The sequence below is a fragment of the Bufo bufo genome, chromosome 1, assembly GCF_905171765.1.
Source record: "Bufo bufo chromosome 1, aBufBuf1.1, whole genome shotgun sequence".
NCBI lineage: Eukaryota > Metazoa > Chordata > Amphibia > Anura > Bufonidae > Bufo > Bufo bufo.
The window spans coordinates 812,205,488-812,217,480 of record NC_053389.1 but is presented as its reverse complement, the minus strand read 5'-3'; the positions used below and the strand labels follow the sequence as shown (position 1 = coordinate 812,217,480).

Sequence of the window (11,993 nt, the reverse complement as noted above, 5' to 3'; positions counted from 1 at the left end):
CGGCTTCAGGGGACAAGCACGGAGCACATGATCAGAACCACCACAATAGAAACAAAGTCCTTTGGCACGGCGGTGATCACGTTCCTGTTCAGACAGCCTAACTCGGTCGACCTGCATGGGTTCAGGAACTTCAGACAACATGGAAGGCTGAGGGTTAGAGGCTTGCAGAAGGGAAGATGCCAGATGACAAGGCTTCTTCTCACATGCCACTTCTCTGGCACGTTCTTGGAACCGTAAATCAATTCGAGTAGCTAGGGAGATGAGGTCATCCAGGGTGGAAGGAACATCCCGTCTGGCCCATTCATCTTTAATTCTCCCACAGAGGCCCTCCCAAAAGGTGGTGGCCACAAGTGCATCATTATTCCAGCTGAGTTCAGAGGCTAGCGTACGGTACTGGACTGCATACCGGCCCACAGATTGGTTCCCTTGACGCAACCGCAGTAGGGAGGAGGTGGCGGAGGAGGTGCGTCCGGGCTCATCGAACACCTTGCGGAAGGCCTCTAGGAAGGCCTGTAGATTCATTATGACTGGGTCGTTCCTTTCCCAGAGGGGATTGATCCAGGCCAGTGCCTCCCCAGTAAGGTGTGACATAAGAAAAGCCACTTTGGCTCGTTCTGAGGCAAATTGATGAGACAAAAGTTCAAAACGAAGGGTGCATTGATTTATGAACCCCCGACACTGCTTAGGGTCACTGTTGAAACGTGGAGGAGCAGAGAGACGAGGTCCAGATCCGGGTACGTAGAAAGAGGACTGAGCAGGAGCCGAATTAACCTGGGCAGAGAAGCTTGATGACTCTGGTTTAGCAGATGTCAGGTCATTTAGACGCATATTCATATTGCGTTGGTAGGACAATATTTGATCCTGACGCTCACGCTGCTGGGCCAACTCCTGGTGTAACTCAATGTTACTGGGCAGGTTCGGATCAGCGGGGTCCATGGCCTGAGCATACTGTTATGCAAGCAGGTGTGGACCCACTGCGCCACTGACTGGGTATACTCCGGAGGGGCGTAACTAAGCAGCTACCTGGTATTCACTAGAGCCCCTGATGGTGGGGATAGGCTTGGGCCGTAGGGTAGCTGCCAGGTGCCACTCCAGCGTACAGAGGAGGTGCAGCGTACTCAAGTTGTGTGTAATAGAGTTTCTGGGTGTAGTAGTGCAATGACACTAACCTGAGACAGCTGACTCTCTGCAAGGGCAGGTGATGGTAGAAAATGTTCGTGACGCCAGTGCCAATTAAACGGTGGCACGCCGTTTGCTGATAGCAGGAATAAATGAGGAACACCGTGATGTTAAAACAGAACTCCAACTTTAGTAGTTTTCATAGAGACATTAACGGAAGCGCAGTTCCTTTGCATACAGTTGATTTTTCAATACGGTCGATGCAGGCAATACAGATTGAGCAAGGTGACTACAGAGTGTTAAACACACAGGACTTGCAGTACAGGAGCTTGCACTCTATCTCTGACTGATCCTGGAACATAGCAAATCTTCTCCAAGGCCCAATACCTTAACTCTGGCGTATATCCTTGGTTTTAGCTTTATAAAGTACCTCCTCTGTTATCTTGAGTACCTCTTGCTTCTCTGGATTTTGCCTCTGTCTCTCTCCCTCTTTCCTCAGACTCTAGAAGTTTCTGAACAGTGGTCTTCCTGCTTCTGCATATATATATATTCAGGAGGGGAATCTTCTCCTTGGATTCGGAACCCGGTTACAGGGACTGCAATACCCTCTCCTGGTCCGCAGGCTTCAGGCCTGGACTTGTCTCTGACATAGTCTAAGCTCCAGCTTCAGACTACAGGCTGCAGCTTTAGACAGACACTTAGACTAGACTCCCCTTCACTTCCCTGACTGGGCCTTACCTGGCACAGCGTAACATTATAACCAGGATAGTCCATGACAATGAATAAGTCCATGATAGAACAGCACAATAGATAAAACAGTATAAAAGTTCTTGGAGGCTCAAAAAACAAACATGAGTCCGTACCCAGGTTATTTTCCTAATAAATCACAGAGGCTCTCATGCGGTGGAGTCCATCTCTGGGCACATTTCCTTTTAAAAGAGCAAAAATCTCAGAGGCTCAGGTCCTTTTGAGTCTGTCTCCGGGCACGGTTCCTTAATATAAAGTTGCACAATAAAATTGTAGAATATAAAACAAGTGCTGTAATACCCCTGATCAACCTGAAAAGGGGGTGAAGGGTAAAAGGTGCAACTAAGGAACAGGCACAACTTGGCGTGGGGGTAGCAAAAGCAGGCAGGAGGTCCTGGAAACAACCTTGGCTTTGTTGGCTTTATTACTTCAGTGGTCAACACCTACCACTGAGCCGTGGATGAACTGGCAGTCGCCACAAACGACCAGGAACATAGGACTCCTGTCCTGGAAGGGTTAATACCCTCATTCATTGATGAAATAAATCAAAAGGCCTAGCAGGCTGGTTTACAGAGGCATATCATAATCACTTGACCCTGCTGGCAAATATGGCCTGTAGTAGTCCTCTACAGGAGGATGGGCCCACATAACGGTGTTAGGGGGCAGCTGCAGAGTAAAGGGGCCCCTAATAGGTATTGGCCCCATGGGCCTAGGGGTAAACCCTTGGGTGGACCGTACCGGTCCCGGCATGATAATGGTGGGATGGATTGGAGCGGTTACCGCCGCCTCAAGCGGTCCGGTGGGCTCTGTGCAGCAATTCACAGCAACAGGGGGTCTTCTTTGGGGCACTGGCGGAGCGGTGGCAGCAGAAGGTACTCTACGGGTGGTGACAGGCACCCTTACCTCGTCCTCCTTTGGCGGCGTCTGGATCCTGGCGGTCGCGATCTTGCGCTGCTCCCGCAACTTCTCCTCCAGCCGGACAATCTGCTCACCGATGCTCTCCGTGTCAGAGTCGCGGTCATCTGCTGGCGCCGCCGGCGCAGGTACAGTCACCGATGGCGCGGACTCGGCCTCTGCAGGTTCTGGTGATGCATCGGGTCTCCGACCCCTACGGATGTTCTCAAAGGTATTTCGAAGTCCCTTTAGATTTTCCATCTCTTGCATGGTCTTCTCCCGACGAGGCAGCTCGGGGGAAGGGTAAGGGCTCACCCATTTTTCCAACACGGTTGGCTGCCAGAAGACGTTAGGCCCAATGAAGGAGCTCCGCTCCTGGAAGGCGTGATGGGCCGGCTCTGGAGAGCGTTCCGGTTCCCGCTCGCAGCCAGAGTAGTCTTCTTCTTCTGCCTCCCAGTCCTCAGGTTCTCGCTTGGGACGGGTCACGGCAGTGGCATAAGGGCCTCTCAGGCTCTTGGCAGGGGTGAACTCCACTTCCTCTCCCTCGCGGAGGCTGTGCCGATAGGAAGGGAGGTAGTCTCTCTTGACAGACCTTCGGTTAACATATAGGTCTCTGCCAGTCAGGTAATCTTGGATGAACCCGTAGCCACGGGTTTTGTCAAAGGACACCACCACTCCCTTTCTCCTTTCCAGGCGGGGTTGGGTGTTGGTGTGTCGTTCATGAATTGTCTTGGTCAACTCTTCATAGTAGATCTTGGTCTTGGTATTTCGCTTTATTGCGGCCTCCCGGATCTCCGCCATGAGTGAGGACCATTTGAAAGAGGGCTGAAAGAAGTCTCTCCACGAGCCATAGCAGGGCTCTGGTTCTTTCTCCCTTGGGCGGCAGGCGGGTTTCTCCAGTCCCGGAGAGTAGGCCGGTGGAGCCTCCTCTGGCTCTACACCAATATCAGACATCTCTGGTATGTCAGGTGCCGACGCTGCAGCAACGCTCTGTTCACTTTCCAACATGCTCGATCCTTTTCTGGAGAGCGATAGGGTCGCGTCAATTAAATCAGCCAGCTCCTCCCCTTGCACTGGGAGGCCGCCCCCCAGGTATTCCAGTATATGGAAGGCGGTGTCCATGCTGGCAGACATGCAAATGTCCAGATAAGCAGTGGCGCCTGACCTTGAACTCCTTCCCGCTATTTCCTCAGAAAGGCGCCAATTTTTCCCGCCTTTTCGGGATGAAGATGACGCAGCAGTTATTTCAGTAGCCTCAGCAGCCATCTTTAGCAAGAAACGCTGTCTATTCACTGACAGCAAGCAGGATTGTAAAAAGTCCACAAAACCACACTCCAATGTGGCGTTTTTCTTCCTCTTGATAGCGCAACACTGTACAGCGCTTTTTGGAGGTTTTAGGCACACTTTGGGTAGGATTTTCAGTTCACAAAGTCCACTTTAATAAAACAGGTAATTTGTCACTTTGGTCACAGGGCAACTGTATAAGGCACAAAGTTCACGCTTCTTGCACTAGAAAGCGTGCGTATCCTGTTCGTGACGCCAAAAGAGAGGTGCAGCGTACTCAAGTTGTGTGTAATAGAGTTTCTGGGTGTAGTAGTGCAATGACACTAACCTGAGACGGCTGACTCTCTGCAAGGGCAGGTGATGGTAGAAAATGTTCGTGACGCCAGTGCCAATTAAACGGTGGCACGCCGTTTGCTGATAGCAGGAATAAATGAGGAACACCGTGATGTTAAAACAGAACTCCAACTTTAGTAGTTTTCATAGAGACATTAACGGAAGCACAGTTCCTTTGCATACAGTTGATTTTTCAATACGGTCGATGCAGGCAATATAGATTGAGCAAGGTGACTACAGAGTGTTAAACACACAGGACTTGCAGTACAGGAGCTTGCACTCTATCTCTGACTGATCCTGGAACATAGCAAATCTTCTCCAAGGCCCAATACCTTAACTCTGGCGTATATCCTTGGTTTTAGCTTTATAAAGTACCTCCTCTGTTATCTTGAGTACCTCTTGCTTCTCTGGATTTTGCCTCTGTCTCTCTCCCTCTTTCCTCAGACTCTAGAAGCTTCTGAACAGTGGTCTTCCTGCTTCTGCATATATATATATTCAGGAGGGGAACCTTCTCCTTGGATTTGGAACCCGGTTACAGGGACTGCAATACCCTCTCCTGGTCCGCAGGCTTCAGGCCTGGACTTGTCTCTGACATAGTCTAAGCTCCAGCTTCAGACTACAGGCTGCAGCTTTAGACAGACACTTAGACTAGACTCCCCTTCACTTCCCTGACTGGGCCTTATATATACTAGGGCTCTCTAGCTCCCTCTAGTGACTAGAAGCTGGAATGACACCCCTAGCAGGCCTGTACATGCAAGTGTCACAGTAACAGGGAAATACATAGCATTGCATTACATGACAATTTATAAAGATGACATATACCAACTTCCCCATAATTAAGGAGGGACGACAGCACACCAAGTGACACTTTTGTAGTGACGGGCATTACAGTCCCCGTACACTACATACAGCTGACCAGGGAGTCAGAGTGCTCGGTGAAAGCACCAAGGGGACGTACGAGGCCTGGAGGTACGGGTCAGGACAGGCGGCAATCAAGCGAAGTCAGCAAACAAGATCCGAGGTCAGGGGCAGGCGGCAAACAGGCAAAGTCCATAAACGAAGTCTGTGGTCAGAGGCAGGCGGCAGAAACTAAAGTCCAGGAGTACAATAGCAGGATTCAGTACACAGGGAGGCAGACAAGATAAGCACCTTTGCACAGGGATTAGACAGGCTAGACACTGAGGTTGCTCAGGCAACTTCCTGTAGTAGGAAGCGCCTTTAAATACCTGCTGCAATCCAGCCATAGGCTTCTGAGACAGGGGGCGTGTGTGTGTTGCCTCTTAGGTGAAGAGAGACACACCCATGCAAGCTTCAACACTAATGCAAGTCTCCAGCAGGAAGGAAACTCTGGCATGGAACATATGTAGCAGAGTTAGGTTAGTTGCTGCCCATGTTTGTCAGCTGGGCGGCAGGAGGGAAAAGAGGGAGCCCGGCGCCCGTGCCTGCTGATAGGGGCAGCGGCGCCGGCACAGGCCGCTGGGCTAACAACTGGCATTTTGGCTTTCCGTTTGTGAGATCCGTTCAGGGCTCTCCCCAGCGGTCCAAAACGGATCAGTTTTGCCCTAATGCATTCTGAATGGAAAAGTATCCGCTCAGAATGCATCAGTTTGCCTCCGATCAGTCCACTCTGGAGACGGACACCAAAACGCTGCTTGCAGCTTTTTGGTGTCCGTCTGACGAAACTGAGCCAAACAGATCCGTCCTGGCGCACAATGTAAGTCAATGGGGACGGATCCGTTTTCTATGACATAATCTGGCACAATAGAAAACGGATCCGTCCTCCATTGACTTTCAATGGAGTTAAGGACGGATCCGTCTTGGCAATGTTACAGATAATACAAACGGATCCGTTCTGAACAGATGCAGACGGTTGTATTATCTGAACGGATCAGTCTGTGCAGATCTATGACGGATCCGCACCAAACGCGAGTGTGAAGGTAGCCTTAGCTAACTAACTAACTAACTAACTAACTAACTAACTAACTAACTAACTAACTAACTAACTAATGTAATGACACAGGAAAGCAGAGAGCACAGCAATGACACTGCTCTCTCTCTCAGATCTGCAAAATACTGCCTACAATGGCTGCTGGGGAGGTTCTTATATAGTAAGGGGTAGGCAACTTTCCTATTGGTTGCTAGGGATGTTGCTAAGCTCAGACAAAGACATTGCAGCCTTCTCATTGGCCCACAAGCTAGAAGGGAGGTTACTGATGGAAAAAAATCTAGAATATTCAAAATTACGAATATATATCACTATATCCTAAATATTCACGAATTCTCGAAGTGCTGATATTCGCGATTAATATTCGCAATTTGAAATTCGCGCTCAACACTATTCATAATGTCATTTTGCCAAGGAATGTGAAAACTACAGGAGTGTCCACACAAGTTTTCTTCTTGCAGGGCATTAAACTGGAGGCAAACTGCAGAGAATTACACCGCCCCATGCCTGAAACAATATAAAAACCCTACAAAGGTGAGGAAATGAGGAGAGACTGAGGATTACCACTAATGACATGACATTCCTGTAAGACTCCGCCTGTCCTGACCCATGCTCCAAGGGAGAAGTTACGTAATCACTGGTTGTCAGCCAGAGGAGAAAGTGTAGAGCTGCAGTCACATGCAGCACCCAGGACCACACAGAAGATCAGATGGAGGAGTCTCAGTTCTACCGATGGCTTCACCTGTTGGGTCTCCTGGCTCTATCATATCTGGTCCTGAAACAGGTGTGGACCCTGCTGATCGGGATCAAAAACCATATACTCTCCCGGTGGTGGAAGACTAACCTCAAGAAGAAGTATGGAGGATGGGCAGGTAAGTGGGGACGGGGTGCACAGACCCAGTATATACATTACACTACTACACCATGACATGTATATCTCACCCAGGAAATCCAGAAAGATGCATTTGCTTCAGCAGAGCATATTCTACTGGAACTCCTTGTTTAAGTTTAGATGGGCTGGATTTCTTTGGACTGGGAGATACTTTTGGAAGAGGGATTTCCCAGTCCACACTCCTCCATTACAGGTTTTTCCCCTAGCCCGAGGTGATCCCAGGTGAGACCAGTAGGGATCATCACTAGGGAAATAAAGCAGACTTCAGAATGCCAGTCTGGGGGAATGAAGCATGGAGAGCGGACCTGTGTGGTTAGACCCTGGTGACTGGCTGACCATGAGACTGAGTGAAGCCTGATCTTCCCTGTGGTGAGACAGGAACCGCCTGTGTATAAGGTAGAGCCCAGACCGGCATGCATTTATTTTGCTTTATGTTATATTTTGCTAGCGCTATAACTTCACTGCTCCAAGTGGCGCTACAACTTGGATACTGCTCTGTTATGCTGAAGTCACCAAGTAAAGCACAGTTTGGACTTTGAAAGCGCTGTCTCCGTGAAAATCTGTCTTTGCTAACCCTAGTACTAGTACAGATACCTACAATTGGTGGAGGATGCGTGCATTTTGCTAGGGGCAATGACATGACAAATATTGTGCTTTAATGTCCTGGGTGAAAACTGCAGCTACAATGCAAAGACCATCAAGTGCAATGGAGGAAATAATGAAGCTGATGGTGCAGGCTAACCTAAGGCATGAACAGGCCATGGAGCAGCAGCAGAGGTGACATGAAGAAGCCTTACAGGCCCAACAGCCAGCCAATTTGGGGGATAAAAAGAGATACGAAGAAGCTTTACGTGTCCAGCAGCAGACTAATGTGCAGCAACAACAGGAACAACAGCAGGAAACTAATTGCCAGATTGCTGCACTTAGAGAGACTGCTGTGGTCAAACCCAAAGAGTAGAGGTAAGTCCCCTAGAGACTGTTAATGTGAGGAGGGCTGTGCAGCGGGCTTTGCAAAAGATGACACCCGATGACGACATTGAGGCCTACCTTACTGTGTTTGAGATAGTGGCGGAGGAAGAGAGACTGCCAGTAGCAGTAAGGGCAGATGTAATTGCGCCCTTTCTCCAATGAACCGCAAAAGGCCTACTATGACCTCAGGGAGCAGGATGTCCAGGACTATGCCAAACCAAAAGTGGAGATCCTTGCTTGCTTGGGCGTTACACCGGCTGTTTGTGCCAGGAGTGTCCACAATTGGAGCTACACCATGGACAAGCCTGTCCGTTCTTAGATGTACAACCTCATCCATTTAGTACAAAAGTAGCTGGAACCTGAGTCCTCTACATTGGCCCAGATCGTGGAAAAGGTATTAGTGGATCATTACTGTAGGGCCCTCCCTGTGGAGTTACAACGGTGGGTTGGACATGGAGACCTCAAAACTTCTGACCAGCTCATCAACCTAGTGGAAAGGCTCCTAGTGACTGAGAACTATCTCCGTGATGTCCCTGCAGCACCAACACCACCCAGAATGCCAGACTTGTTACATTTGTGGGTATGTCACGGCGGACGTACACTTAGTACAAACGATAACACACCAACCAGGCTCTGGACGAGAGACAGGGGAAGGGTCACCTCCTAGCTTATCCCTGACCTCTTTCCCTGCACTGCTCAGCCCACAGCAGACCTAGATGGTAGGTGTGCTAGTGTCCTCCAGCCTGGGCTAAGAAAACCCTGAACTCCCTAAGATGGTGAAGTGGGGAGATAGGAGCAGTCTGCTCGCACAGAACCTGGATGGAATAGAAGACACAAACAACCGAACTAGAAATGACACTTATCTCAGAGAGCAGGAACTGACAGCCAACCTTCCCTTCAAGTATCCCAGACCAGAATGAACTGTATAATCCACTCAGGACACTGGGCAGTGTGCTATTTAAACTAAAGACCCCACCCAGTGCACCTGATGAGAGGCGGATCCAGCACGGCTCCAAAACAACATTAAACTCGTGCTGCTATCCTGGCTGACCTCCGCACATCGTCAAAGTGGGGCATGACAGTACCCCCCCTTCTACGGGTGACCTCCGGACACCCTGGACAAACCTTATCCGGATGGGACCTATGACAGGCCCTCACCAGTCGGCTGGCTGACATCAGACGCCGGAACCCACATCCTCTCCTCAGGACCGTATCCCCTCCAGTGCACCAGGTACTGGAGGGAGCCCCGAAGAACTCCCGAGTCGAGAATCCTGGAGATCTCGAACTCCAAGTTTCCCTCGACTAGAACAGGAGGAGGAGGCAATGGCGATGGTACCACCAGTTTAACATACTTTTTTAGCAAAGACCTGTGAAAGACATCATGGATCCTCCAAGTCTGCGGAAGATCCAGCCGAAACGCCACCGGATTGATCACCGCAGAAATCTTATACGGGCCCACAAATCTTGGACCCAGTTTCCAAGATGGCACTCTCAAATTGATATACTTAGTGGACAACCACACCAGATCACCCACACACAGGTCCGGACCAGTCACACATCTCCTGTCAGCCATTCGTTTATACCTCTCACCCATCTTCTCCAAATTCCCTTAAATCCTCCACCAGATAGAGGACAAGGCAGAAGAGAATCTCTCCTCCTCTGGCATCCCAGACGAACCAGACCCAGAGAAGGTACCAAACTGGGGATGGAAACCGTATGCGCCAAAAAATGGCGACTTACTCGTGGACTCCTGCCTACGGTTATTCAACGCAAATTCTGCTAAGGACAAGAATGAGGACCAGTCCTCCTGATTCTCAGCCACAAAGCACCTCAAGTAGGTCTCAAGGTTTTGATTGGTACGCTCCGTCTGACCATTCGACTGTGGATGAAAAGCCGACGAGAAAGAAAGTTGAATGCCAAGCCGAGAGCAGAACGCCCTCCAAAACCTGGAGACAAACTGCGTGCCCCTATCAGAGACCACATCCGAAGGAATACCGTGCAATTTCACAATATTATCCACAAAGATTTGCGCAAGAGTCTTAGCGTTAGGCAGACTAGTTAGTGATATAAAGTGAGCCATTTTACTGAAACGGTCGACTACCACCAAAATCACTGTTCTCCCGGAGGAACTCGGCAGGTCCGTAATAAAGTCCATGGACAAATGCGTCCAAGGACGAGATGGAATAGACAATGGAAGAAGTGAACCAGGCGGTCGAGTATGAGCAACTTTTGACCGAGCGCAGGTTTCACAAGCTGTCACATAATTCTCAATACTCTTACGTAACCCTGGCCACCAGAACCTCCGGGACACCAGATCACAGGTGGACTTTCCACCAGGATGTCCCGCGAGAACAGTATTGTGATGTTCCTTGAACACCTTGTATCGTAGGCCCTCAGGAACAAACAACTTCCCTGGGGGACACGAACCAGGAGCCCCCTCCTGAGCTCCCAATACCTCCTTCTCCAATTCAGGGTACAGAGCGGAGACCACCACTCCATCCGCCAAAATAGGCGCTGGATCTTCTGAATCACCTCCCCCAGGGAAGCTGCGAGACAAGGCATCTGCCTTGACATTCTTGGCCCCTGGGCGAAAGGTAACCACGAAATTGAACCTGGTAAAAAACAATGACCATCTGGCCTGTCTAGGATTCAGACGCTTGGCAGATTGCAGGTAGGCCAAATTCTTATGGTCTGTATACACCGTAACGGGGTGGGATGCCCCCTCTAACCAGTGACGCCATTCCTCAAAGGCCAACTTGATCGCCAACAACTCCCTATCTCCAACATCATAATTCCTCTCGGCGACCGAGAGCTTCCTGGAGAAGAAGGCACACGGGACCCACTTGCCAGGAGAAGAACCCTGCGAAAGCACCGCCCCAACCCCCACCTCTGATGTATCAACCTCCACCACGAATGGCTGAGATACATCCGGCTGCACCAGAATAGGAGCAGACGCAAAACTCTCCTTAATAGCCGAAAAGGCCTGCAATGCCTCATCCGACCAGACAGAGACATTAGCGCCCTTCTTGGTCATAATCAGTAAGGGGTTTGACTACCGCTGGCGCATTCGTCAACCCAAAAGGCATTACCAGGTTCTCAAAATGACCCTCGTGCGTATTGAAGGCTGTTTTCCACTCATCCCCCTCCTTGATCCTGATCAGATTGTATGCTCCTCTCAAATCCAACTTGGAGAACACCTTGGCTCCAACAATCTGATCAAAAAGATCAGAGATCAAAGGCAGGGGATATGGATCCCGGACTGTAATACGGTTCAACTCCCGAAAGTCCAAACACGGTCTCAGTGATCCATCTTTCTTCTTTACGAAGAACAAACCTACTGCCACTGGAGACTTAGATGGTCTGATATGACCCTTTGCCAAACTCTCGGCAACATACTTTCGCATGACCTCTCTCTCAGGTTGAGAGAGGTTGTAAAGCCGAGACTTAGGCAATTTAGCCCCCGGAATGAGATTCACTGGACAATCATAGTCTCGATGAGGGGGCAATTCCTGAGCCCCACCCTCCGAAAAGACATCCGAAAAATCTGAGAGATACTGAGGCAAGGCCGTAATGGACACTTCAGCGATAGATGTGACAAGACAATTATCCGAACAAAATTTGCTCCAACCAATGATTTGTCTTGCTTGCCAGTCTATAATTGGGTTATGTCCAGACAACCATGGCAACCCCAACACTATTGGAGCTGACAAATCCTTCATGACAAAACAAGAAATAATCTCAGCATGTGAATCACCCACCCTTAAATGAATACCATGAACAATGTGAGTAAGGCTCCTTTGAGAAAGAGGG

At 49.7% G+C, this 11,993-nt stretch overlaps 1 protein-coding gene across 1 annotated transcript in view; it reads left to right on the top strand.

The window, feature by feature from the left end:
- The first annotated feature begins 6,827 nt into the window (after nucleotides 1-6,827).
- The window catches only part of LOC120988976 (very-long-chain 3-oxoacyl-CoA reductase-like), a 61,958-nt gene continuing 56,792 nt past the window's right edge, over nucleotides 6,828-11,993 (top strand). Inside the window, exon 1 of the mRNA XM_040416803.1 lies at nucleotides 6,828-7,194. Coding sequence (XP_040272737.1) covers nucleotides 7,032-7,194 — 163 coding nt within the window. The 5' untranslated portion in view covers nucleotides 6,828-7,031. The remainder of the gene's footprint in view (nucleotides 7,195-11,993) is intronic.